This window comes from Symsagittifera roscoffensis, chromosome 8 (assembly GCF_963678635.1).
Source record: "Symsagittifera roscoffensis chromosome 8, txSymRosc1.1, whole genome shotgun sequence".
Classification (NCBI taxonomy): domain Eukaryota; kingdom Metazoa; phylum Xenacoelomorpha; order Acoela; family Convolutidae; genus Symsagittifera; species Symsagittifera roscoffensis.
The window spans coordinates 12,394,597-12,421,864 of NC_087069.1; the positions used below are offsets into that span (position 1 = coordinate 12,394,597).

The 27,268-nt window shown below is 36.3% G+C and overlaps 1 protein-coding gene across 1 annotated transcript in view; it reads right to left on the reverse strand.

Moving 5' to 3' along the window:
- The window catches only part of LOC134853378 (uncharacterized), a gene marked incomplete in the record, with an annotated part of 65,147 nt that overhangs the window by 11,934 nt on the left and 25,945 nt on the right, over positions 1–27,268 (reverse strand). Inside the window, 1 exon segment of the mRNA XM_063869365.1 lies at positions 17,408–17,561. Coding sequence (XP_063725435.1) covers positions 17,408–17,561 — 154 coding nt within the window.

The window sequence follows — 27,268 nt, forward strand, 5'->3', positions numbered from 1 at the left end:
CTACTAATCCACACCCCCGGTGGTCTCCTACGGGGCAAAATATTTGATTTATTCCCTTCGATTTAGAAAATTCTGCTAGTTTCGCATTTTTGAATCCCGAATATTGATCTGTCCTTAAATTGTTTGGTATGGTATGTTGGGCTATGTAGTTTTTTAAGAATTTGAGTAATTTTTTGCTCCCCGACTTCCTGGTGATCATGGCAGAAGGGTATTTCGAAAATCGATCAATAGAGACTATTATGAATAGTTTCTTTCCCTTAGAATCGAACATTGGGCCAGAAAGGTCTATTTGTACTTCCTCGTTCACCTCTGATATTTCTGGTAAGGGTTCCGCCGAATTGAATGTTTTAGACGTTTTAAGATTCTTACCATATGCTGAACATGATCTGCAGGTTTGGCATATATCAATGATCTCCCTATGCATTTTCGGCCACCACAGATATTGTGCGGCGTCCACCATTGCCTCCTGTCCTGGGTGTGTTCGGGCCATTACTGCTTTCCTCAGACAAGTTGGTATTGCCACTCTAATGTCAATAATGATGCAGTCGTTGATTACTGAGGCGTCGTCCCAAAAGTTTGCCATGTAGCTGCCCAATCTCAGGAATCCTTCTCTATCCTTCGCTAGGATGTGTTTCCTTAGTTGGCCTAACTGGCTGTCTTCCGTCGTGAGTTCCCCCAATAGATCCGCATCGAGTATGTTATGGAGGCCTGTGGTGAATGATTTCTTGTTTTTGTTCACTGGAGCTTCTTGTTCTTTCTTCTTTCCAACTTTATCTGCTATCATGTTGACCCTCACTGTCCTTTTCATTCTGTTCGTTCTGAAGTTTGCCAGCATTCGAGCGTAGTTCATCTTGTTCTTGTTTACGATATTGATCCTTTTCCTTTTCCTGCTCTCGGTTATCATCTCCACTGTCTGTCTTGTTTCTGCTCTATTTCTTTCCTCAATCGGGTTTTCAATCTGTTTTATGGATGGCAGGATGAATTTATTCATTTTCCTCTGAAAATTTTGTTTTGTTGTTTTGATTATGAGTTTATTTGAGCTGGTGATGTTTAAGTTATAGGTCGGGGACAATGAATTTTGTATATTTTTGGCTGAATATAACTCCATTGCTTCTGATTGGTTGGATTTTGATACGACGCTCTCTCGTGGTGAACTGGTTAGATATGGAAAAGTTTTGAATAAATTAAAATTTGACGAATCTGATTGGTTACAATTTTCACCGCATGGCTTTCCGCCCTCTCGTGGTAAGTTGTGCATTTGCATTTCTTGTTTTGATTGGTTGTTGTTTTTGCCGCATAAATTTCCGATCTGTACTTGAGGGATGTGAATTTGCATACATTGATCTGATTGGATAGTGTCAGTTCTGCATGACGATGCGCCCTCTTGCGGATGTGTGAACATTTGCATATCTGATCCTGATTGGTTGATACTTGTTCCTTCCGTATCGGATGTTTTGTTACTTTTTGCGGTTCTGCATCGAGGATCTGATTGGATAAATTCTTTGGGTGTTTTCCTCCGTTCTCCCTCTCAATTAGTGTAAATCTCTTTGAAATTATCCTGTTTTCCTCTAGGTGGGCCTTGACTAATTGGATTTTTTCAATTTCTTTTGTCGGCGCTGGAGTGTTAATCACCCTCCATGCTTCATCAAATTTTTCGATGGCTTTGACTACAAAGTGTTTGTCGTGTTTTGATATAGGTGGTGCCTCAAATTTAGGACTTCTTGATAAGTAATCTGCCATTCCTATTTTAGCTCCTGCGATGTGAGAAATTCTATATTCGAATGGTAGCATTCTGTCTGCCCATCTTGTCAGCCTGGCTTGATATGTTTTGTTGCCCCGATTTTCTGTTAATACTGTGACTATTGCCTTATGGTCGGTTAATATTTGGAATTGGTTTCCCAATAAATAATTTTTGAAGAATTCACATGACCATACCACCGCTAGTAGTTCGAGCTCCTTAGTGCTGTACTTTTGTTCAACTGCATTCAAAAATCTTGATGCGAATGCGATTGGTACCCATTTGTCCGGTTCCAATTCTTGCTCTAATGCAGCCCCCAATCCTTTGTGACTGGCGTCACATTTAATCCTACATTGTTTGGTGGCATCGTAATGGTGCATTTTTGTTATGTTGGCGATTAGTTCTAGGGTTTTCTTAAATGCGTTGTTTGCTTCTTCACTCCAAATGATTTTTTCTTTGTTATCCGCCTTCAATGATGGGCGTAATGGTTCGGTGTGTTTTTGGAGATTGGGTATAAATCTGGACATGTGATTTGAAATACCCATGAACGATCTCAGTTGTTTCAGAGATTTTGGCGGTTATAATGCCATTACTGCTTCTATCTTCGAGTGTTTTGGTCTCACTCCTGTCTCGTCTATCTCGAATCCCAGCCAGATTAATTTTGTTTTTGAAAATTCACATTTGCTGAGTTTTAGCGCAAATCCTTCTTTGTCTAACCTTGACAGGACTTTGTCAACGATTTCATTGTGTTCCGTGACTGAACTTTTTGATACTATTAGTATGTCATCTAAGAAACAGAAGACTCCTTGAATTCCTTGAACTGTGTTGTCCATTGCCTTCTGGAATTCCTTTGGCATGTCTGTTAGTCCATAAAATCCGGTTTTGAATCTGTACGTTCCAGTAAATTTCCCGCATACGATGCTGAAGTTACAGTGTTTGCTCATAGATTCGTCTAATGGGAGTTGACTGAATGCGTACTTTAGATCTAATGACGTAAACTAGACTGTGCCCTCTGTCTTGGCTGTAATTATTTGGGCTGCTGAGTCGAGTAGTTCTAATAAATTTGGCATCTGAAATTTTTTTTTGAAGATCTGTGAATTCATTGGTTTTGCGTCCATTGCTAGTTTCACCGTGCCGTCCTTTTTTGCTGTTATGACTACTGGAGCTACGAAATGATCACTTGTGCATTTATCAAGTTTTACTATGTGGCCTTCTTTTATGAGTTTCTTAATTTCCGCTCCCACTTTGGTTTGAAAATGGATTGGCACTCTTCTGCCCTTTTCCTGAATTGGGATCAATGGTGATTTAAATGACGTGAATACCTTGTGGTTCTTTGAGCGTCCCAATCTATGGAATACATCATTGTATTTCTTAGTGAATTTGTTCCTCCAAAAAATCGATTCGACTGGTTCATTTTCTTGCTCTTCTGAAATTGCATTTATTGAATTTTTGGGTGGTTTTAGTTGAGTTGTTACTATTCCCAGGTCTGGTTGGATGTCTAAGCCTAATAAACATCTGGTTCTGTTCTCGGAAATTAAGAATTTCGCTCCTTGTAGTCTCCATCCATTTGAGTAAATGTCAATTTCTAGTATTCCGAAGAGTTTTATCGGTTTATGGTTGTAATCTACGTACGTTGTGGATAACGGATTCTTATCTAGTGATATGATCTTTGCGTTGGGGTCTTTCTGTAATAGAGTTTCAGCTGTACGGGCTTCCAGTGTCAACGGTGGCGCTAAATAAAGAGCCTCTTGTTTTTAGCGTTGTTCGTAGACACTTAGTTTTCCCCGTTGCAGAGTTGATGACTTCTAGATTCTTGACTGTTTCCGTTTGTAGTGATGCTTCCGAGATTTTTAGGACTGAGTCGTTCTATTCACTGTCTGAGTCTATGAAGTTAGAGTCCTCTTCTTCGTCCGGATCTGGTTGTTCGACATTGGCCACTTGATTACTGTTGCAGCATTTCGCAAAATGTCCCTTTTTTCCACAATTTCTACATGTTGCTCCTCTGGCTTGGCATTTAGATTTGTGTTCGGGTGTGAATCTTCTTCCACAGAAATAGCATGGTTTAGATTGAGTGTTCAAATGGTCTTGCTGGTTTTTGGGTTTGAAATTTCCCTTCCCTAGCGCTCTATTCATTCTGTTTTGGACATTGTTCTTCGACTGGATGGACATCAGTGGTTCTTGTTTGACCCGAAACTGGTTAGATGAGTTTGTGAAGTTCGCTGAATTGCTCGTTGTAGATGGGTTCTGCTTTTGGAGAGTGCTCGCTGACACGTATCCCTTCTCCTGAGGTAATGCAGATTTGAGGGTATCATCTACTGTGGCTCCTGGTCTAATGCAAAGTTCTCTTTGAATGTCAGAGAATCTCATTTTTGCAATAAAGATGTCGCGAATGACTTCCTTCTCTATCTCCTCTGTCCATCCACATATTGAAGCTTGTCCTGCTAGGCGGAGGTAAAATGATTCGAGGCTTTCCCTGTACCCGTGCGATGCGTAGAAGATTTGCATCTTTTCTATGATATAGTTCTTTTCCCGTTTGAATAGTTGTTCGCAAGCATCGTGGAAAAATTTGAATTTTACTGTGTTTAGGTTGGTATCTGCATGTTGTTGGAGGAATTTTTTCTTCCCTTCGTTTCCCAAGGCGAAGAATAACCTTGACCTAATCCTTGCATCTGCTTCGTGATAATACACATTTGGACTTATTTTGGGTCCCTTCTTTCTTCGTTCTTCGTTCGCTTCGTTTGTTCTCTTGATTGCCGCTTCATTTCTTGCGGTTCTACTGTCCGCTTCTTCTGCCGTTTCTGAATTTGGAATCTGTTCAGGTCTTGGTGGGGGGTCGTCGTGTACTTCTGCCGGATCTGTAAGTAGGATATTCGGGTCACCATTTTTTTTGAGTGATACGGCGAGGAAAAATTGGCCTATCCACACCTCCCAAGGATAAGGAGGTTCGGCTGACGGTTTACCCCAAAATGAAGGGACACCTAGCAGTTCCGTCCTGTCTTCAGAAGAAGAAACTGCTGGCTGCGGCATGTGATAATCCCTAAATCTTATCTGAAAACTAGACTAATAATACAGTTGAATTAATAGTAAAGTTTAATAAGTAAGTATGGATCAATGAATAGAAGATAACTATAATATTTCAGTAGTTAACACAGAGTGAGTCTCAGTCTTTAGCACCATCAAGTTGTTAGAACAATCAACGTGATTGACAGGTCTTTAATTAGTGTTATTCAAATGATCTCTAACAATAATAATAATAAGATATAACGTCCTCTATCTTAGGTGGTCTACTCACTACCACCACAATCTCGAAAACTCGAAAACAGAAATTGCCTTCTGTTTGATTTTAGTTTTTTTACTTTATTCATATCAGGTATCAGAAATAATTATCGGAAGGTTCAAGTGATATATCATATTAAAGCCCTGAAAGTAGTGATTTGAATAAATTTTGAGTTTTTCAAGTAGTTTTGTAAGAGTTTTGTCTAATTTTGAGCTGGTTAAGCGAACCAGTAGGTCTTATAATAGGCAAACAATAAACTAATTCATACATTAAGCACTGAAAATTTATATTTACTCAGTTAGAATTGGTTTGAAGTTTCTCTTAGTGCCTTCTTCAGTAAAAAAAATTGCTCAACCTACCGCGACATAAAAAACGCCACCCTTTTTTCAAAAAAATTTGCTGTTATTAATTTTTAGTGAAATCGGTATTTTTTGTTCTGCTTTTTTATATCTTTGTTATTAAACGATTTGTCTAATAATGATAAAACAAAGAAGGCAGGTATCACGGCAAAAACTTTTCCCCCAAACTTTTTATCCCCTGCCTTTGTACCTCAATTTTTTTACCCCAAGTTTTTATTTACCCCGCCTAGGTTCAGTAAGCGTGCTGAGAAGGTGATGAGGGTGGGCTTGAAAAAAGTGACTTGGAACAAGGGATGGGAGAGGGGTTGCTCAACGGGGGAGGTAAAGATATGGGGGTGAGAGAGTTTGAGGGTCTCAAGCAAAAAAAAACTGACTTAAGAAACGCACACTTCGGTTAATTACTACTCACTATCAACCATTAACAATACCCCAGCACACCCCCCCCCCCTCCCTCCATTTAAAAATAGTGGAAAAAAAGGTTTAACTGGCACGTACTGAAAAAAAAAAGAAAGTTTAAATTCTTATATGAATGACAATATAATCAATTATGATACTCGATGCAGGTATAGTTTGAGGTTAAAACTAAAAACTCATAAGCAAACTTTACAGATATGTTAAAACTTAATGAGAAAAAACTTATGTAACTTATGTGTTTCTTAATATTCTGTAATTATTCGCCAATATAACCTTATATATTTTTTGTTACAACGCCATCTGGTTTTTAAAATTTTGCTTTGCACTAGAAAATTCCTCTGCAATTGATTTTCTTGTTTTAGGTGATTTTTTCAATGTAACTCAGTTTGGTGACAATTGAAGCCAAAAAGACCGGCCACGAATTTTTTTCTTTTCCGTGATATTGGAAGAACAACGCTTTTTTGCCAATTTCAAATTGTACAAATGTTTCAATACTCCGTTTTGTCAATGAATCGAACAGTTTGTCCGTGAAATATGCTTTGTGTTTCGGAATGTGACAAATAAAATCCGAATTCTGATCGCAAAATCCAGAGTGGAATCCAAAACCAAAAAGTCGATATTAAGGAAAACTGCAGGTTTCAACAATGTTTTAAGGATTTTTTTCTACGCCGGAGAAAAGTTTTGTTCGGTAGAATGCGCTTGAAACTGATGATGTTTAAGCGTCTCGCTAACCGAAAAGAAAACATCTCGCTAACGGAAAGGCAAAACTATTCCTTCGTATTCAATAACTTTCCTTCTGATTATATCATTTTTTTCTTCAAATCGAAGCAATTTCGAAAATTGATTTAAGTAAACTAAAATACAGAAAACCGAAAACTGATGTTATAATTTATTGTTTTCGACATAGGTGAAGCTAACATGTTTAAAAATTTTACATTTCAATTTTTGAGCTCTGCATATGTTTTGTGCTCTTTTTTACACAATGTGCTCTCAAGGTACTTCAAGGGAGTTCCCAATTTTCTTTCTGAAGCGCATTTTGACTATCATTTGACTCATTTTATTCATTTTAACCGAAATATTGAAAAAGAAACAACTTTCAGCAACTTGAGTTTGTTGCAACATCTGCCAACAAGTTCAATTGGTACTTTACAGATGGTGTTACAAAGTTCCTCGAAACAAAACAACAAGATGATATTTTCATTGTATTGCATAATTGAGTATTTCTGAATCTTATCTGGAGTTTTTTTCTGAGCTTACTTTTTTCTAACTTGAAAAACGACCAATCTTTGGAGTTTACGCGTACTGAACTCAAAAAGTTCATTCACAAGCCAGATGTTACAGCTAAAATTTCTTAGAAATAAAGTTGTTTTTAAGTTATTGACTTCTGAATCAAATGCTGTTTTAACTTTCATGTCAAATTTTCAGGTGACTTTGATTGATCGAAAATCAATGAAATGTGTCTGTCAAACTTGGCAATCGCTGTTTCATTAGATAAAATCTTTCAGTTTATGAATTTTTGGATAAAGCCCAGCTTGAATAGTTGTTATCATTTCTCTGTTTTTCTATGCGTCTAGTTTCAAAATGACGGACTTGCTACTTTGTAATAGTTTGGCCAATTTTGACGAAATATCTTTTTAGTGTCATAAAATTTATCATAATAATCATAATACCCTTTCTAAAACCATATGAATACTAGGAAACAGAAACTGACAAACAAAATTATGTTTTTCATATAACTTTCCCGATTCGAACTCGACAGAAAAATTTCAAATAAACTTGGAGAACTTATTTGAGCTTCTGATAAATCTAATGCTCAGAAATCCCCGCCTATTAACTGTCCTTTCAGTACTAGAAAATGAATTCAATGTTATCACAAGATAATTCGATTTGAAGTGGAATTCAGTCAATAGCTGAAATATTGAGTTAAGTGGAAATCAAAACTTTGAAAGGGTCCTTTATTCCAAGATAATTTATATAGGCAAATACGCCAAGGCTAGTTGAATTAAGTTAAAAAGGTATAAGACTAGTTTTTAAAGTGCTTTTCGCTAGTGCTAATAAAAAACCCAGAATTCTCGTTTTAACTGTATTTTTTTTGTCAAATCTGACAGAGAAAAATTTTACTTCAAACATTTTCTGTGGGACTAATAAAACAACCTTTCTCACATATCAGAGCAAAGCCCTGAATGTTCCGACTGTCCCTTAATCCAAATGGAATACAGAGCTGATTTAAGTTATCCGGACAAGACGGGAAAAAACTTGAAAATTTAATCGCTTGCTATTTCTGCTAAGACTCTAAGCAACTTTTGTCATATTCATTTTCCAAGTACACTTGACTTGCGTTTTTTCTGGATAGTTTATTTCAGCACTGTAATTTTTAGGGGAAAAAATGTTGAAACACCAAACTGAAAATCAAGATTGAGGTAGAAAATTGAATCGTACAAAATACAGACGACCGATTAGCTTACCTCAACTCAAAATTAAATTTGTGGTGGGGCTTCGAAATGTTAAAATCAAAATTGTTCAAAAAAGTGTTGGTTGCAAAATTTGGTAGAACTTGATCGATTTTTTGTTTACCTTCTTCATTTTGTTCCCCCATAAAACATGAAATTTAAAAAATGGTGGAAACTGTCATGTAAATTAGTTTGCCGAGTACTTTTAACAAGACTGTTCGCATCAGGGCCAAACCCTGAATGATGTGACTGCCTTTTAAACATTTTGGAAAAAATGTTCGCTTTGAAAAGATTTAAATTTTCTGATTGAAAGCTAAGGAGACGAAAAATGAACATTCGAAAATGAAATCGTTTTTTATTTTTCTTGGGAAAATTTACCCCCACAAACTATTTAACGTATGCACGGAGAACAGGCAACACCATGAGCACAATTAACTTGCCACATTCTTTGAAAGTCGGAACCACAACATTTCAAAACCAGACAGCAGTTAAACGGAAAAACACTGGCCGTATCTGGGCCAATTCGTGAATGTCCTGACTGCTTATTAACTAATCTGGAATTGTTTTTCTTTACGAAGATAATGCAAACGATTTTAAGCTTAAAATATCGAACTTTAAACGATATAATTTCAGTAGTGTTTAGAATTTTAATGCCAATTTTGGTGAGGGATAGTTAGCTACGCGTAATGTATTTGCGTCAAACTTTCAGCATCAAAGTATAGAACGAGAAATTTAGTTGGATTCGTTTCAAAGAAATGAATAATCAGATTAGTGTAGTTCTGAGCCCGACCTTCCTGAGATTACTAGGATCAACTGATCGATCTCTCCAGAGCGAACTTCTTTTTCAAATTGGTATGAATAAAAAAATCCGAGCATAAAATTTTATTAATTTCAAAATTCGGAACAAAAATTTCCTGTTCAAATAGGACAAATCATAACTCATGCAATAATTCAAGCTCCTCTAGCACCACTTGTGAAGAAAAAGGAGTGCCAAAAAAAATTATCAGTGAAAACATAAACTAAAACAACTAAGTGTCAGTTACCAAAAAAGTAAGTACCATAGAAAAGAATCAGCTGACTTTTGTTTATTCTTGTTTAAGTTTTGATGTTTAAAAAGGGCGGGGCGAGATTGGGTTAAGTTCACATAGAAAATCTTCGTTCCTTTTTTGTAATTTTTTGGCGACTTTCAATCAACATTTGAACTGTAGGTGAAAATGAGCCCTTTTCCACTCACCCCTTTTATTTTTTCCCTGATATTCCATATTTCGAACTCTATTTATTTTTTACTGTTTTAAAATGCATCAAAAAGTTTCAGTGTGATCAGCCGTGTGAACAATTTCTGAACAGCTTTATAGTGTAATATTACGAGGGGGTGGATAAGAGCCGGACACTGGTCTGAAAATAAAAACTATTCAACACTTTTGTTTGTGTTCAATGAAGAGCCAATGCGGAGCTTCGCATCACTTGCGATACAACAGTAGTGAACCATTGAAAACTAGTGAACGGTCAGTGAGATGGAAATAACTCAGTGGGAAAATTATTTTGAAAAACTTGGAAATACGAAAAACTCTATTACAGAAAAACAGACGAGAAACACAGCCACTAACACTAAACACCCCTAGAGTAATTTCCGAGAGACCACTAAGCCAACAAAAAGTGGTCAGACGCCAATTATACCGAAAACAAAAAATGTCAGAGGAAATTGTCTTAAACAAAATTTTGAGTGATTAAGAAGTTTGAACTTATAATTTTTACACCACCAGCCGACCTGATTTATTACAACATGAATAAACATTTTTCATCCTTATACAGATGCAAAATAAAATCACTACACTGGCAAAACGAAATCCGAAAAAACTTAAGTCGAATAAAAACTCTGAGCGAAAATAAAACCTAAAAAAAACGGAAAGTATACACGTCAGGTAGTTTTTCAAATGTACAGGAAATAATGAAAACAATCAAGGACACTTGAGAGTACAATGAACACTGATTACAGCACAAAAAACAAGTGGGGTGGCAAACAAACCGACAGAACATAAGAACATAAGCCGACAAACTTTAATTCAAATTATAAATTTTCCCAAAAAAATCTTTTTCGACACTGAAAAAACAAGATCTGACTGGAACTCGAACTGCGTTACCTCCAGACAAGTTGGATGGGTCCGGGAAGTTGCTACGGCTTAATAATAAAGCAACATCAATTTCAATTACAAAAAATGTGTAGTTCACGACACTTGCGATTGTAAAAATTACAATCAGATCAAAGAACCAAAAAAAGTTTCAATTATAAACAAGGATAACTAGTTACTGTGCAAACAGCACAGACTGGTCCGACCATAGTCTCACCCGTAGCCTTAACCTAAAAAATTACAGGACGTTTTTTCAAATCATTGTGCTCTTTTTTGGCGTGGTATGATATAAAGAGCTGAACCAAAAAAATTGCGAATTAGGTATACTCAACAGCCCTTGTAAAAGAAGCCAACTGAAAAATAATTTTGTAGAAACAAACTAGGAAACGGGGTAAACAATTTTTTTTTAATTTAAAAAAGTTTCAATGTTTTTGCATTTTTTCAAAATTTGAAAGTTTTGATTCCAGAAAGGAGCTAAAATACTCATAGTAAACTAATGCTACCCACCTAAACTAAGTTTTTACTTTTTTTCAGCTATTGTAAGATTAAAATAAGACGGCTCGCTCGTTTTAATCGCTCGAAAAAAAATCACGAAAAATCGAAAACTTCAAACATGTGTTTCTCGACATTGGTTTATTCTGCGTCGAATCACTACTTGAGGGCTTTTTTATGTTACATCACTCAACCAAAAATTAAAATAATTTCAGTTTCTGACCGGATTCGAGCGAAGTTCCTTAACCGTCTACTAGTTTTGTACCAAGAAGTTAATTTTGAATATTCATGAAATTGAGCATGTTTGCTGCAGAAGAACTGAATGCTGCCCAAACGATTCAGTAATTTTGTTTAACTAGTGGTTAACCCGAAAAAAGTCTCTATTCTGATTTGATAACGGATGCTAAGCTTAAACGTAATTATTGGTTAGTTAACATTCGAAAGGGCTTGAAAATGATATGTCACTTCAAAGTCGTTCAACGTAATTTTTTGTGACTTGATATTGCGCGGGTATTTTTTCGTGATTATACTAAGCTCCCAAACACTTCGTGGCAGAAAAATTGTTTTATTTATGTGTTGATGATTTTACAAAAATGCGGAAAATGCGTTTTAATGAAGTTTCCAGCTGGTGGAATACTTGGAAAATGCGTTGTAATGAAGTTTCCAGCTGGTGCAAGTACTATGAAAGATCGAAAAATCACTGGAACTATTTGATTTCCAAAGTTTTTATTTGATTTTCAAAGACGAAAAAAAATTCATGACAAATATTTTTCCTTTTTATTTCATTTTCTGAATTGAGTTCAGGAAAATGTACTTTCTTGTTCATCGAGGAGGTCGGATACCTGCAAAGCCCAATCTTTTTGCCACTACTGTGCGAAAGTATAAATTGAACTAAATTTGTCCTTGGAAAAAAACATGAACGCAGTTGGCAACACTAAGCCAAAAAAAATTATATGATTTCAACAATTTTAGCTACGCTGATACACTACATGTTTAATTCTGGACAAATTTGTCACAATCAAATCCATGAATAATCAGCGCACAGAAATGAAGTCGAAAAATTACTTCAGCGCAAAAGATTTTGTTCGTTCAGAAATTAAATTCAGTTCACGCTTTTCAAATTCCATTGTTGTGAACAGAAATATGCCATGAAATTCCTAAATTTACCCTGTGACGTTTTCATAGGTTTTAATTAAAAAGTCAAAATCAAATTATTCAATCCTTTCAGACTAGTTTTCACATTTTTATAATGTTCAAGCTAATTCGAATTGAGTGTAGATTTGGTTCTGTGTAATGGTCAAGATCCAGACCATAATGTACTAATAAAACTCAACCCAATATTTGAGTAGTTCTGGTCGTCTAAAATAGCCCTCACAAATTATACAACGGGCTTCAAAGTTAAAACGTCCTTGCGTGAATGTTGTTTTAACAAATCAGGCATGATTGGAAACAAACACAGGGCTTTAAATGAAAATACTTTGATAACACAACAGCATAAGTGGCAAAGGGCCTTAGGGGGGTCGGGACAGTTTAAGGCTTGGAAAAAGACAAGAAATCATAACTCAGAGCAATATAGGACTTAAAGTAGGCCTTCCCATTGCTAACTAAACTTAACCGATCGAAATTTGTTCGAAGCTTTTTGTTTTTAAAGTAAACTTGAGCATAAATCTTGAACTGACCTGGGAAAAATGTATTCTTGCACTTTATAATTGTGTTTGGCTATTTGAAGGGAGCATGCTAAGTTAAGAGAAAAAGTCGTCAACAAGGAGAGTGATTTGTAGCATACGAAAACGAATCGTGCTGACTTGAAGCTTCTAGATCTTAAGCTTCCGTTAAAAATCTCAAAGCCAACATTTGAAACTATATAGCTTTAACTTAGAGTCCGCAATTAGAGCCGCAGTAGTTAGATTGTATGGATCATGAAAATTCTTTTTTGAAATACTAAGTTGATATCCAGCTGTGTGTAGAAGAGTTTTGACATAAAGATCTCTTAAAAACGAATAGGGGGACACGCATTGCAATAAATGGAGCTGTTTTTGTTCCGACTTTCGATTGTGCTCGGGGTGTGTTTTTTTTCTTCAGAAAAATTTCGACTTTTCAACTAGCCATTTTTGACCAAATTTTTTTATATCATTCGAAAAGTATTGTTGTCTCGAGCTTAAATTTGAAAAGATATTTTAACTGTGATCATTTTTTGTAAATTTATGGGGGTTTAAAGATTGCCTCTTTGGCCAATTTGGGACAATTAACGGGCGATATATTTCGCATATTAACGCGTAAGCACAGACTTAATCCGTATTAGAAATCGTTCCAAATTGGTTGGAAGAAGCTTATTTGCATAGATGATTTGTTACTAGGGGCGAAATCTATCACTTTGTGCATTACATCGCGTGTGGGGGATCAATTTTACAAAAAATCTCAAATTAGGAAAAAAATAATTTCCATTTATCACATTCAAATGTTGTTACTGCTCCATAGCTCTTAAGAGGCAGTCAGAACATTCAGGGCTTCGCCCTGATACGAGCAGTCTTATTTGGTTTTGGATTCGGCTCTGAATTTCGCAATTTTATTTCTGATACTCCGAAACACAGAGCTTATTTAACGGGCAAACTGTTCGTTCAATTCATTGACAAAGAGGAGTGTTGCAACAATTTGTACATTTTAAAATCGTCAAAAAGCGTTGTTCTTCAAGTGTCACGGAAAAGAAATTGTCACCAAACTAAACTTCAGGAGCGAAAAATATCACTTTGTTATTAAAAATCAGTCGGGACAGTCAGGGCTTCGCCCTGATACGAGCAGTATTTTTACTATTCCGTAGACCTTAAAAGGCAGTCGGGACATTCAGGACTTCGCCTTGATACGAGCAGTCTTTTTACTATTCCGTAGACCTCAATAGGCAGTCTGGACATTCAGGGCTTCGCCCTGATTCGAGCAGTCTTGTTACTATTCCGTAGACCTCAATAGGCAGTCGGGACATTCAGGGCTTCGCCCTGATACAAGCAGTATTGTTGCTATTCTGTAGAGCTTAATAGGCAGTCGGGACATTCAGGGCTTCGCCCTGATTCGAGCAGTCTTGTTACTATTCCGTAGACCTCAATAGGCAGTCGGGACATTCAGGGCTTCGCCCTGATTCGAGCAGTCTTGTTACTATTCCGTAGACCTCAATAGGCATTCGGGACATTCAGGGCTTCGCCCTGATACGAGCAGTCTTGTTACTATTCCGTAGACCTTAATAGGCAGTCGGGACATTCAGGGCTTCGCCCTGATACAAGCAGTATTGTTGCTATTCCGTAGAGCTTAATATGCAGTCCGGACATTCAGGGCTTCGCCCTGAATCGAGCAGTCTTGTTACTATTCCGTAGACCTCAATAGGCAGTCGGGACATTCAGGGCTTCGCCCTGATTCGAGCAGTCTTGTTACTATTCCGTAGACCTCAATAGGCAGTCGGGACATTCAGGGCCTCGCCCTGATACAAACAGTTTTGTTGCTATTCCGTAGAGCTTAATAGGTAGTCGGGACATTCAGGGCTTTGCCCTGATACGAGCAGTCATGTTACTATTCCGTAGACCTTAATAAGCAGTCGGGAGATTCAGGGCTTCGCCCTGATATGAGCAGTTTTGTTAATATTTCGTAGACCTTAATAGGCACTCGGGACAATCAGGGCTTCGCCCTCATTCGAGCAGTTTTGTTACTAGTCCGTAGACCTTAATAGGCACTCGGTACATTCAGGGCTTCGCCCTGATACAAACAGTATTGTTGCTATTCCGTAGACCTCATTAGGCAGTCGGGACATTCAGGGCTTCGCCCTGATACAAACAGTATTGTTGCTATTCCGTAAAGCTTAATAGGCAGTCGGGACATTCAGGGCTTCGCCCTGATACGAGCAGTCATGTTACTATTCCGTAGACCTTAATAAGCAGTCGGGAGGTTCAGGGCTTCGCCCTGATACAAACAGTATTGTTGCTATTCCGTAGACCTCAATAGGCAGTCGGGTTATTCAGGGCTTCGCCCTGATACAAACAGTTTTGTTGCTTTTCCGTAGAGCTTAATAGGCAGTCGGGACATTCAGGGCTTCGCCCTGATACAAACAGTATTGTTGCTATTCCGTAGACCTCAATAGGCAGTCGGGTTATTCAGGGCTTCGCCCTGATACAAACAGTTTTGTTGCTATTCCGTAGAGCTTAATAGGCAGTCGGGACATTCAGGGCTTCGCCCTGATACAAACAGTATTGTTGCTATTCCGTAGAGCTTAATAGGCAGTCGGGACATTCAGGGCTTCGCCCTGATAAGAGCAGTCATGTTACTATTCCATAGACCTTAATAAGCAGTCGGGAGATTCAGGGCTTCGCCCTGAAACGAGCAGTCTTGTTGATATTTCGTAGACCTTAATAGGCAGTCGGGACATTCAGGGCTTCGCCCTGATTCGAGCAGTTTTGTTACTAGTCCGTAGACCTTAATAGGCACTCGGTACATTCAGGGCTTCGCCCTGATACAAACAGTGTTGTTGCTATTCCGTAGAACTCAATAGGCAGTCGGGACACTCAGGGCTTCGCCCTGATACAAACAGTATTGTTGCTACTCCGTAGAGCTTATTAGGCAGTCGGGACATTCAGGGCTTCGCCCTGATACAAACAGTATTGTTGCTATTCCGTAGAACTTAATAGGCAGTCGGGACATTCAGGGCTTTGCCCTGATACAAACAGTATTGTTGCTACTCCGTAGAGCTTAATAGGCACTCGGTACATTCAGCGCTTCGCCCTGATACAAACAGTATTGTTGCTATTCCGTAGACCTCAATAGGCAGTCGGGTTATTCAGGGCTTCGCCCTGATACAAACAGTTTTGTTGCTATTCCGTAAAGCTTAATAGGCAGTCGGGTCATTCAGGGCTTCGCCCTGATACAAACAGTATTGTTGCTATTCCGTAGAGCTTAATAGGCAGTCGGGACATTCAGGGCTTCGCCCTGATAAGAGCAGTCATGTTACTATTCCATAGACCTTAATAAGCAGTCGGGAGATTCAGGGCTTCGCCCTGATACGAGCAGTCTTGTTGATATTTCGTAGACCTTAATAGGCAGTCGGGACATTCAGGGCTTCGCCCTGATTCGAGCAGTTTTGTTACTAGTCTGTAGACCTTAATAGGCACTCGGTACATTCAGGGCTTCGCCCTGATACAAACAGTATTGTTGCTACTCCGTAGAGCTTAATAGGCAGTCGGGACATTCAGGGCTTCGCCCTGATACAAACAGTATTGTTGCTATTCCGTAGAACTTAATAGGCAGTCGGGACATTCAGGGCTTTGCCCTGATACAAACAGTATTGTTGCTACTCCGTAGAGCTTAATAGGCACTCGGTACATTCAGCGCTTCGCCCTGATACAAACAGTATTGTTGCTATTCCGTAGACCTTAATAAGCAGTCGGGAGATTCAGGGCTTCGCCCTGATTCGAGCAGTCATGTTACTATTCCGTAGACCTTAATAAGCAGTCGGGAGATTCAGGGCTTCGCCCTGATACGAGCAGTTTTATTAGTATTTCGTAGACCTTAATAGGCAGTCGGGACATTCAGGGCTTCGCCCTGATTCGAGCAGTTTTGTTACTAGTCCGTAGACCTTAATAGGCACTCGGTACATTCAGGGCTTGGCCCTGATACGAGCAGTTTTGTTTCATTTGTTGCCAGAAACAACATGACAAATCAGATGTTCTCGCTATAGACATGTTGAAATCGAAGTTGAACTCGCTTTCATTTTTTCACATTAATCTCTCAGCTTTTTTTATTGTTTTATTGTTTTCTTATTTAAATCTTCTTAATCGAACTTTCTCGTGTATATTGTTTTTCTGTGGTTTAAGACTGCAATTAAACCATGTTTATAACTACGAAAGTATATATATGGCAATTCACAACAAGTTGTAAAAGCTGAACATTTGACCAAAGGCTTTGTTTTTATGATTGTATTTCGTGATTTTTTAATAAATAACCCCCTTCATAAGCTCAGATATTTATATTGAAATTGCTGATTAAGCTAAACTTTGGTAAGCCTGACGCATCAAAAATCCACCATCTTCAGGAACAAAAAGTTAGGAGAAAATCAAACAATAAACAACACCGTCGGAAGTTTATATTGCAATTTACATTATCAATATCTGTGAAAATCAAGCTGCAAAAAACAAATGGCAAACTACAAACATGAAAAAAGTCACGGTAAACTCAATCAACAGGGATTATAGAGGCCCATTAATTTGATAATTTTTACAAATTAATTGCTTGCACTTTTGTGTACATGATCGGAATGTGAACTATGGAAAAATTGCAATAAATTGATAAATGCTTCAATTTTGCTTACAAGGTGGATAAGTGAATGTTTGCAAAAAAATTTATTAAGTTTTCTATAAAAAATTGTTGACCCTTTTGTGTGCAAGATCGGAATGTGCGTTATGCAAAAAATAGCAGAAGTTTTATCTATTTTAAAACTTTGCGTACATGATCGGAAGGTGGATTGAGGAAATTTGCAACAAACTCGGAAGGGGGGGTAACGATGACTCACTACTCACCCACACAGTTGTGTTCGTCTGCCCCGTTGACGCAGTCTTCCACCCGGTTGCACCTCCACTCCCTCGGGATGCACTGACTCACCCCGGGACAACTCCATTCGGTGTCATAATTACACATCAGAAGGGTCTCCGTGTTGTTGCTCGCAGCCATGTACTGGAAAGAGAAAATATCAATAAAAATCACAATTAGAAAACACAAATCATAGTTCATAAATCAGAATTTTTAAATTATTATCAGAGACAATTTATAAACAAAAAAGCAAAAAATTATGTGTATATGTTTATAAAAGTAATGTAATTATATGTTTTAAAAAGTTTATATTCTCGACAGTGGACCTTATCAGTAATATTGTACGACAGCAAACCATCTTAAAAGCATGCAAATGTACTAATTTTCAGCTAAAATGGTGGGTAGCAATTTAGTGACAGCAATTTTCGACTGATCAACCATATAGATTTTTAAATGCACCTTATACATATTACTAATTTAAATTTACATATTGTATGTTATTGATTTAAAAACGGCAAAAAAGACTGAAATTTTTCAGCCATCGTTTTCCAAAAAAATGCTTCCGAAGTAAAAAAAAATATATATATAACCAAACCAAGTTTCGTTCATTCAGGGACTCACTACAGCTCAAAAAATCCGAAAAAGCTGACCTACCAAATAACCGACACAAAAACCGAGCTAAAAATGTAGGTGGAGCTAGTTTTTTAAGCTTTCAACTTAAAATAAATGTAAGCAATTACAAACAGGATCAGTGGGTTTCTGTACAAGGTGCGCCAAACTTTTTGAAGACATTGTTTTAGCTAACATTATTAAGAGGATAACTTTTTTCAAAATAGTAACTAAAGTTCGATTCGAAAATTTTCCTCTTTCTAATTCCTCAGTGATAACAAATCGGAAACGTTGCAAACTATTAAAACAATTTTTGATGTACGCTTTGAAATTTTTTCAAACCTTAAGGGATCAAATAAAAAAGAATCTGACGCCTCAGTTGACCAGCTACGAGCTTTTTTTGTGGAAACCAAAGCTGACTAGCAAAACCAGACGACACCATATGTTTATCCCAAATCGATTGGTGGTTGGTCGAATCCATGACTATGAAAAAATTGTGAAACCAAACCAATCAAACCAATTGTTAATTGCATTTTAGAGTCAGAGTTTCAATTATAAATCCAAGATTTTGCAAGAGGAATCTAGTCGCTTAGTGTATATTGTTTTCTTCTCATGAATCATTTACGCTCTTATAAAACATGAGTTCAAGACTTGTGCCATAACATGAGTTCAAATCATTTGGGCTCAGTGAGTTCAAGACTTATGCTGTTGTGATTTTTTCAAATTACCGAAGCTTCGAATAGAATCTGGCATAAAAACTATTCATTTGTGTTTACGCTTTGATGCTTCTTGTAAATATAAACTCACACTGATTAAACTGTTTTTTTTAGAAAAATAGTCAAAAAAAGTTGCGTATTCAACTTGCGTAGTCAAAAAATACTGTTCTTAAATTATTGCTAGCTTGCACGCCGAGTTATTATTCTTGAACAAAAAAACAACAGTTATGTTGTCTTTACTGTAACAAAAAAGCATTAAAGAGCTCTCGTTTCTTATTTGTAAAAAAACTATCAAATCTAACTTTACTCACTAGCATTTAAACAGTCTACGATAATCACTAAATGTTTTTCCAATTGCGTACTTTTTGATGAATGGCAGCTTCTAATTCTTATCTTTTAAATAAAAGCGACACTCTCATTGGTCAGGATCACAATGACAACGATTTAAAAACGATATCGATTTTGATGTGTGTGGAAGAAAAATTTGAATCACTTTTAAAATCTGAAGAAGAAAAAACCGAATTTGAAATTTTCTTCCGGGATATCATTACTTGGGACTTTGTCAAAATTTCAAAAGCTTTCTTAACTGATTTCCATTCCGATGCAATCAAACAGATTACTTTACATCTTTTAGTATGTTTCACAAATAGTAGCAGAGATTTTTGCAAAAATGTAATCGAGAACAATTTCCATGAATTCTTAGTTTCAAGCCTCATAGACAATGTTGCTTTCAATTGGAAAGACCAGAAGATATCGTCAAATTGCCCAAAAATCCACGATGGCGTAAAAAAGCTTGTCATGATTTTGCGAAACATTTTCGGCAAATGTCCAGAGCTCCGTCTTACTGTTTGCAAATCGAATCTCAAATACACTTTACGAGAGCTACTCGACTCTGAAGATGAAGAGATTAAAACATGGGCCCTTTTATGTTTGTCGTACGTGGTTGATTTTGAAGCTGATGATGATTTGCCACTGTTAACATTGCAAAAAAATCAGTTAGACTATCTATTTCAACAAGTTTTACCCAATATTCTTCAAACACCTGATCACTTATCTTATGAAAACTTTCAAGCCCACGAAATTATGGAGTCCCTTTCAATTTTTTCATTAAATACCCACACTGCTACAGAATTGATCAAGCAGGGCATCATTTCGATCTGTGAAACTTATCTTGATAAGTTAGGTTTTCTCTTGAGCGAATCAATCACTAATTTTAGCAGACCTCAACGCACGGCAAGTTTGGCAAAAAGCATTCTCAATCAGATAAGTTTGATTCCAATGACAAGTTTCCTATTTGAATTCGAAAATCCAACTTTTCTGCATTATAAACATTCACTTTCCGAAGAATCAGAGAAACTCGAGAAAAGCCCTAGAAGCAGTGGCAGCTGTCCTAAGACGCCTGGACAAATGGATGAATCCTTGGCAGAATTAACTGAGAAAGGTTAAAGCTTACTTCTTGTTTTCAATTTTTGTTGAAATAATAGCAGAACAAAAACCATCCCTCTTGAACAAAAGAGTATTATACCTTTGAGAAGTTTAAAGGACGCTTCAAAAAACCTACATCATCTCACCCACTCACACAATCTTTTTTATCAATAGTTTTAACATTTATACATTTCACCAAACTGAATAAATATTTCTTACTTAGACTGAAACTTCGTGTGATGTAACTGTTAAAACTGGTAAAAACGTCTATTATTTTTGGAAGCGCTTCAAAGACTTGTGACAAGTTTCGAAATTCACGGTACCAGTTTTTTTCCAGTAATCAAAAATGACTCTCAAGCTTCTTTTATTTATTCTTTGACCGCCGAGTCTCGTGCTACTTGTCTTTTCTTTTTTCTTACAAAAAACTGATTGCTCATTTTAGTTCTTGCTGTCGCTTTTTGTCATAATTAGATATTAGATTAAGACCATTTATCCACGGGGGGAATTACCATTACAAGATCTGTACAGCTCATCACGGTGAGCCGCTGTTTGCCCCTGTTTAAGAACTACATGCATTTTTTTTGCTTATTGAGCCCCTCACTGGGGATCGTAAAATCTTTTTATTTAAATATTAATTGAATGAAAAAAATCGATCAGCATTTTTCCTCTAATGTGTGGTTTAAAATATAACTATTGTCCGCTCTATGTCTTTTACAGAATTTCACTCGGAACTTTGTTTCAGTCGATCATGACTTTCAGACGATATACGAAAACTTGTTGCATAGTTCAATCGAAAGTGATATTACGAAATCTGATGTGGGACCAATTGACTTCAGAGAAGATGACAAAAACCCTGAAGACAGTAGCTGCAAAATAGTTACTGCAGATAAAGGCATCAATATTGAAGATGCTAAAAGAGTTAGCACCGACATCAAACAAAGAAAAGAATTGACGTTGAAACTTGGAGAAACGTCCTATGCAACAACTGGCCAACATTCTAAGGAGCATATAATGATCAGCTACTGTCACAAACAAAAAGATCTAGCTCATAAAATAGTTCGCCGGCTTCGAGGAAGTGAATTCCAGAACCTCTGGATTGATTCCGAGAACATGCACAAAGGTCCCGGAATTCTGGACGAAATAGTCGACGCAATTGATAACGCATCAGTTATTATATGTTTGCTATCGCAAGATTACTACTTGAGCGAAAACTGCATGTGCGAAATCAGATATGCCAGAACCCAGAAGAAGACAATTATTCCGGTGATAGCTGAGGCCAGATTCACACCAGAGAAAGTTCTTCTCATGTGCATTGGTGACAAATACCGCTTTGATCTCTCAACTGATGCCCAGTTTGCCCTTAGTTATCCTTTACTGGAAGAAAAACTTAGAGCGAAAAAACTCCTGTAAACATAAAAACAAGACTTAGCATATAACTTTTCGTTCAAACCGTTTTGTAAATATGTAGCATCAAACAATTATACAAAAATTTGCATATTCGTTCTTACAAAAAACTAATTCTGGTCATAAAAAATTAACAGATGATTTTATTGTTCGATTTTTTGGAAACTAACGAATGTAGACGCCCAGGGTTTGTATTCAGACCACTTTGGGATCAAAAATTGTAGAAAGGGTATGAAGCCAGCAATCTACATATTTCCTAGCGATTGTTACGTAATATCTTATAAGTACCGTGGGCATATGCAATTTTTTATCTATGATGATGAAAGCAGCACACGATTCACTAACGCCAACGCAAATTCGTTTCAAATTGAAATCAAGAGGTCATTTTATTTACTGAAATTTCATCCCTCAAGGTTTTATTGACATTGACAATCCAAAACTTTGATTTTATCAACGTTTTGTATACCAATGGGAGAAAAAAAAGGTAGTCGGAGTATCTAGAAATCCAGGGCCTTGTTTTAGCTTTGAACGATCCCATGTACTGGACGGAGTTTCTAAGCACTTGAATAAAATACAAAACAAACAAGACTGCTCGCATCAGGGCGAAGCATGTATTAGGGCGAAGTATCAGGGCGTATCAAGTTCGACTGCCTTTAAAGGTTTATGGAACAGTAATAACATCAAAAAAATAAATGTATTAAAACAAAATGAAAACATTTTTTTTTCTAAAATTCGAAATTTTTTATGAAAATCATCCCCCCACACGCCATATAAAGTACAAAAATATAGATTTCGCTCCTTGTAACAAATCATTTATGGCAAATAAGCCTCTTTCAACCAATTTGGAACGATTTCTAAGACGGATTAACTCTCCGCTTACTCGCTAATAGTGCGAAATATATCGCGCGAAATATATCGCGCGTTAATTGTCCCAAATTGGCCAAAATGGCAATCTTTAAACCCCCATAACTTTAGGAAAAATTATCACAAGTGAAATATCTTTTCAAATTTGAGCGCATGACAACAATATCTTTCGAATGATATAAAAAATCCGTCAAAAATGGCTAGTTAAAAAGTCGAAATTTGTCTGAAGAGAAAAAAAACCCACCCCGAGCACAAATACTCCGTTACTTTCGTATCGAAAGTCGGAACAACAAGACTGCTCGTTTCAAGGCAAAGCCCTGAATGTTTCGACTGCATTTCAATGTCTATGGAGCAGTAATAGCATGAAAAAAATAAATATGATAGAAGTAAAATGAATTTTTTTAAATTCAGATTTTTTGTGAAATCATCTCCCCACACGCCATAAAAAGTACAAAATGATAAACTTCGCTCCTAGTAACAAATTAGTTATGGCAATTAGGCTTCCTTCAACCAATTTGGAACGATTTATTATTTCTAAGACGGATTAAATCTCCACTTGCGCGTAAAGAAATTGAAATATTTGGCGCGTTAATTGACCCAATTGGCCAAAATGGCAGTCTTTAAACCCCCATAACTTTACGAGAAATGATCACAGGTGAAATATCGTTTCAAAATTAAACTCAAGATAAAAACACTTTTTGAAATTTGTCAAAATTTTTTTGAAGTCGAAATTTGTCTGAAGAAAAAAAACCCACCCCGAGCACAAATATTCAGTTACTTTCGTTACGAAAGTCGGAACAAAAACAATGAATAACAAAATTATTTTAAAACAAAAACAAGACTGCTACTACCAAAGCAAAGCCCTGAATCTTAAACTGCCTTCCAATGTCTATGAAGCGGTAGTTACATAGAAAAATTAAAAATAAAACAAAACAGAAAAAAAATTAAATCTTCATTTTTTTGTGAAAATCATCTCCCCACACGCTATTTAATTTACATAGTGATAGATTTCGTTCATAGTAACAAACAATTTGAAAAAATTCTAAGAGGTATAAACTCTCCGCTTACGCGTTAATAGCGCGAATTGTATGACGCGTTAATTGAGACAAATTGGCCAAAATGGCAGTCTATAAACACCCATAACTTTACTAAAAACTATCACAGGTGAAATATCTATTCAAATTTCAGCTCAAGAAACAATACTTTTTGAATGATATTCCGAAAAAATCCGTCGAAAATGGCTTGTTAAAAAAACGAAATTTGAAAAAGCACCCGAGCTCAAATATTCCGTTACTTTTTTCACGAAAGTCGGAAACATAATCAAAGCCGTGAAACCAATCGGCTAATTTTTTATAAGATCAGTATAAAATAGATGATTTAGTTATTTCGATTTTAGCGATTTTTCTATCTTCAAATGCTAGCTGCGATAGAGCATTTAAGACTGTAACGTTTTTAATCAGAGGTCGGAAGCTCTGATACATTCAGTTTCAATAGTTTAACTTTTCAAGAAGTTTTTCGATATCAGATATATTTAAGCTATCAACTTGCAAAACATATCATACCTTCCTCCTGTCATTCCTATCATTTCCTGAAATTTTTTAGGTCAATGTTTAAAACGGACAGCCGGTTGCTATTCAAGTAGCACAGAATGCTCCGACCACGGTCATCTTTTAAAATTTCATCAACAGAAAAACAGTTTTGTCTTCTTTTTTTTGATTCGTTGATTTTTTTTCTGAAACCACTACTATTTCAGATGAAATTAAAGACACTAAAATTTTCTGGGCTTCAATTTATTACAGGTTTTTCTATATTTATAATTGATGCCTAATTTTTATTCCATGACATCATAGCTTCTAAAAATCGTAAGAAACTAATAACTACTTTGACATGAATTCTCTTTAGACATGAACATCTCAATTATATCATTTCAAACGACTTATCCAGTATTAACAAGCAATTTCTTTTTTGAACACTTATTTTTGCACACTTCCAAGAAAAGTTGAAAGATCTAATAAAAGCTTAAAGCAATGACAGATTAAATGAAAACAGCTGGTTGTTTCAGGAAGGTAAGTAGAAATCGAGTAAAAGTCTAAAACAAAGTTAAGGTCAAATTGATTTCTTTTTAGCGCCATTCTAGAAGGTTCTAGGTATTTGCTTTGAGTAATTCTGCCTTTATGCGGAAAAAAAACGCTAGGTTGTCTTCTACCGTGACTTTTTTTAATCGGCGGTTAAAAATTCTTCATTTCCTGCTTCAAATATTATTAAAGTTCATTTTATGGCACAAATGATTTTCCCTTTGAAGTTTAAGATTTCAAATTTATTTTTATGATCTTATCCAAAATCTTCGAAGCAGATTTATCCTGCCTTGGGCTATATTTTAACGGTCCTCCTAATTCCAACCATAGCAAAATAGAGTTCTTTTTGAAATTAGTTCATATTATAATTAGATTATCAAATAAGTCACTTGAAACCATTTTCTTTGATTATATCTTAGAATATGAGACTCTAAAACACCAATATTTTGCTATGAACTACTGAGTATATGTGACGCATTGAAACATGAGAGTTCAATAAATTAAATCAAGAAAAGCATTAGCACCCTTTTGTATAGCTCCACCTCAAGATTTGAGGTACTTTTTATGGAACTTATTTTACTGTTGCTAATACAGGCCCTACCTATAACAATTGCCCCACAACATATATGCAAGCGAATATTTTCTCGTCAAAATGAGATTATTATTCCTGCAACAAATTTGAGAAAATATGTTCAAAACGAAAAAAAGATATAAGAATTTTTTAGACCTTGTTGATCATACTCAAGGAAAAATCAAGGAAGTTCTTTTTTTTCATAGGCATGTTTTTCATGTAAATAAATTCATCGCCATTTAGAAACTCACATCAAAACCAAAAGACACTTCCAGTTAACATTTTTCAGCGTTCGTTTAATAAAAACTATTTGCTAAAAGAAAGTGTTTTTAAAAAAAAAAATCAAAAAGAAACAAAAATTACGATTCATGTTTCAACTTATGATAAAGCTAAGGTAAACCGTTAAAATGGCACTTTGAACTTAACTTGAGCTTTTTAGGCAAAATTAGGGTTCAACACGTTTTACGCTATTTTGTGTCATGAAAAAGACTCATTATACCAGAAAATTTTTCTCTTATCTTTACAGATTTTGTCTGACTTTGAAAAGTTTAAGCCCACACAATTGTTTGGCCGAATTTTATGTACTTGATAATTCAGGGATAAAAACTGGTTCTCAAAACAATTGAAATTTTTCAGCGCATGAACCTAAGGCGCGCCAAGCTAAACCACTGATAACGTTTTCGCAAAAACTAAAAATTTTCAACAAACGAATTCATTCATTTTGGGAAATTGAATTTTGAGAAGATGTTTCAAAATTGGAATCGGAAAAATTTGATGCCAAACAAGATATAATTGTTTTCTGTCGAGACACTAGAACGAACATATCAAAATCAATGCTAAAAAATTTGAGGCGAAACGAGGCAAAAAACGCGCATGTCTTATACAAGAGAAAAACTCGAAACATTCAAATTTTTCTGGATTAGATAACATATTTGCAGTTGCCCAAGTGAGCCCAATTAATCGGTTAAAGAAACCGTCGGCAATTTAAAAAGCTGAACTCAAGAAATCTCGAACCGACATCATGTGCAGGATAAAATCTGAGAGCGACTTATGTAATGGGGCTAAATGCGCAGCCAAGATCTTATCGATGCCTTTTCAAAATGTCATTTGATCATAGTTTGCACTGAAAAACACAATTGCACAGAACATTGCAGAAACTGCGAATTGACGCGTCCGTTGGAATTGACTGAAAATAGTAATTCGCCTTTGAATGAACTGGACGAGACGTCAGGGAGCTACAAACTTTTATTGTGCTTGGCAGAAACTCGATTCGTCAGCCTCCGGCTGAATGACAGTTTATACAGCCGGAAAAAATTGCTTCAATTCTTTTCGACTGACCCGAATTTATTAATGTTGTTTTTTATAGCAACCTTTACTGTAGGGTCGAAATCCTGAGCTGCATTATTGAAGCATTGAAACAGAACTTTTATATCGCTATCAAGAATTTGGGACATTGTTTTCGGCATTTCAAGGATGAGTTCCATTTAACCAAAAACATTTTTTACAAAGATGAGATGGTAGTGCCAACACAACAACGAGCACCTATTAAGATTAAATCGCACAAAGGACATTCCGGATTGCTTAAAATCAAGTGTTTTGCTAGCAACTACTTTTAGAGTCCGCACTTGAATCATCAGAATCAGATCACGGCAGCTAATTGAAAAGAATGCATCAGTCGGATAAGAAACTAAAATTAGTCATTCTGGAAACCGACGTAACGCAATGATAACTAACGAAAAAATATGATCAAGTTTCCAGGTCAACCTGCTCACGAAACCAAAATAACGCAATGAGAACCTACCGAAAAAATTTATCAAGATTCTGGGAAAAACCTGATCAAAATCTACAATGAGATTTTCCGGGGTTATTTGCACTGAACTTTTTCTTAGGCCACAATGGTTCAGGTAACGTTTAAAACGACAGCAAATGACGACTCGAAATTTGTGGAAAAGCTATTGTCATCAGAATAAGAAAAAAACTGGAAAATCTGGAAAAAATATATAAACCCGATGTCTTTTAAAATCCAAAACGCCCTGAAATATAGGTTGCTCCTACAACCCCTCCAAGTTTAGGGATTAAATAAAGGCGGGGGTTATCCACGTCCTTACATTTAATTATTTCTCTTTCTCACACACCAATATAACCCCACCTTACTACTCTTGCACTTACATTCTCCCTTGAATGAAC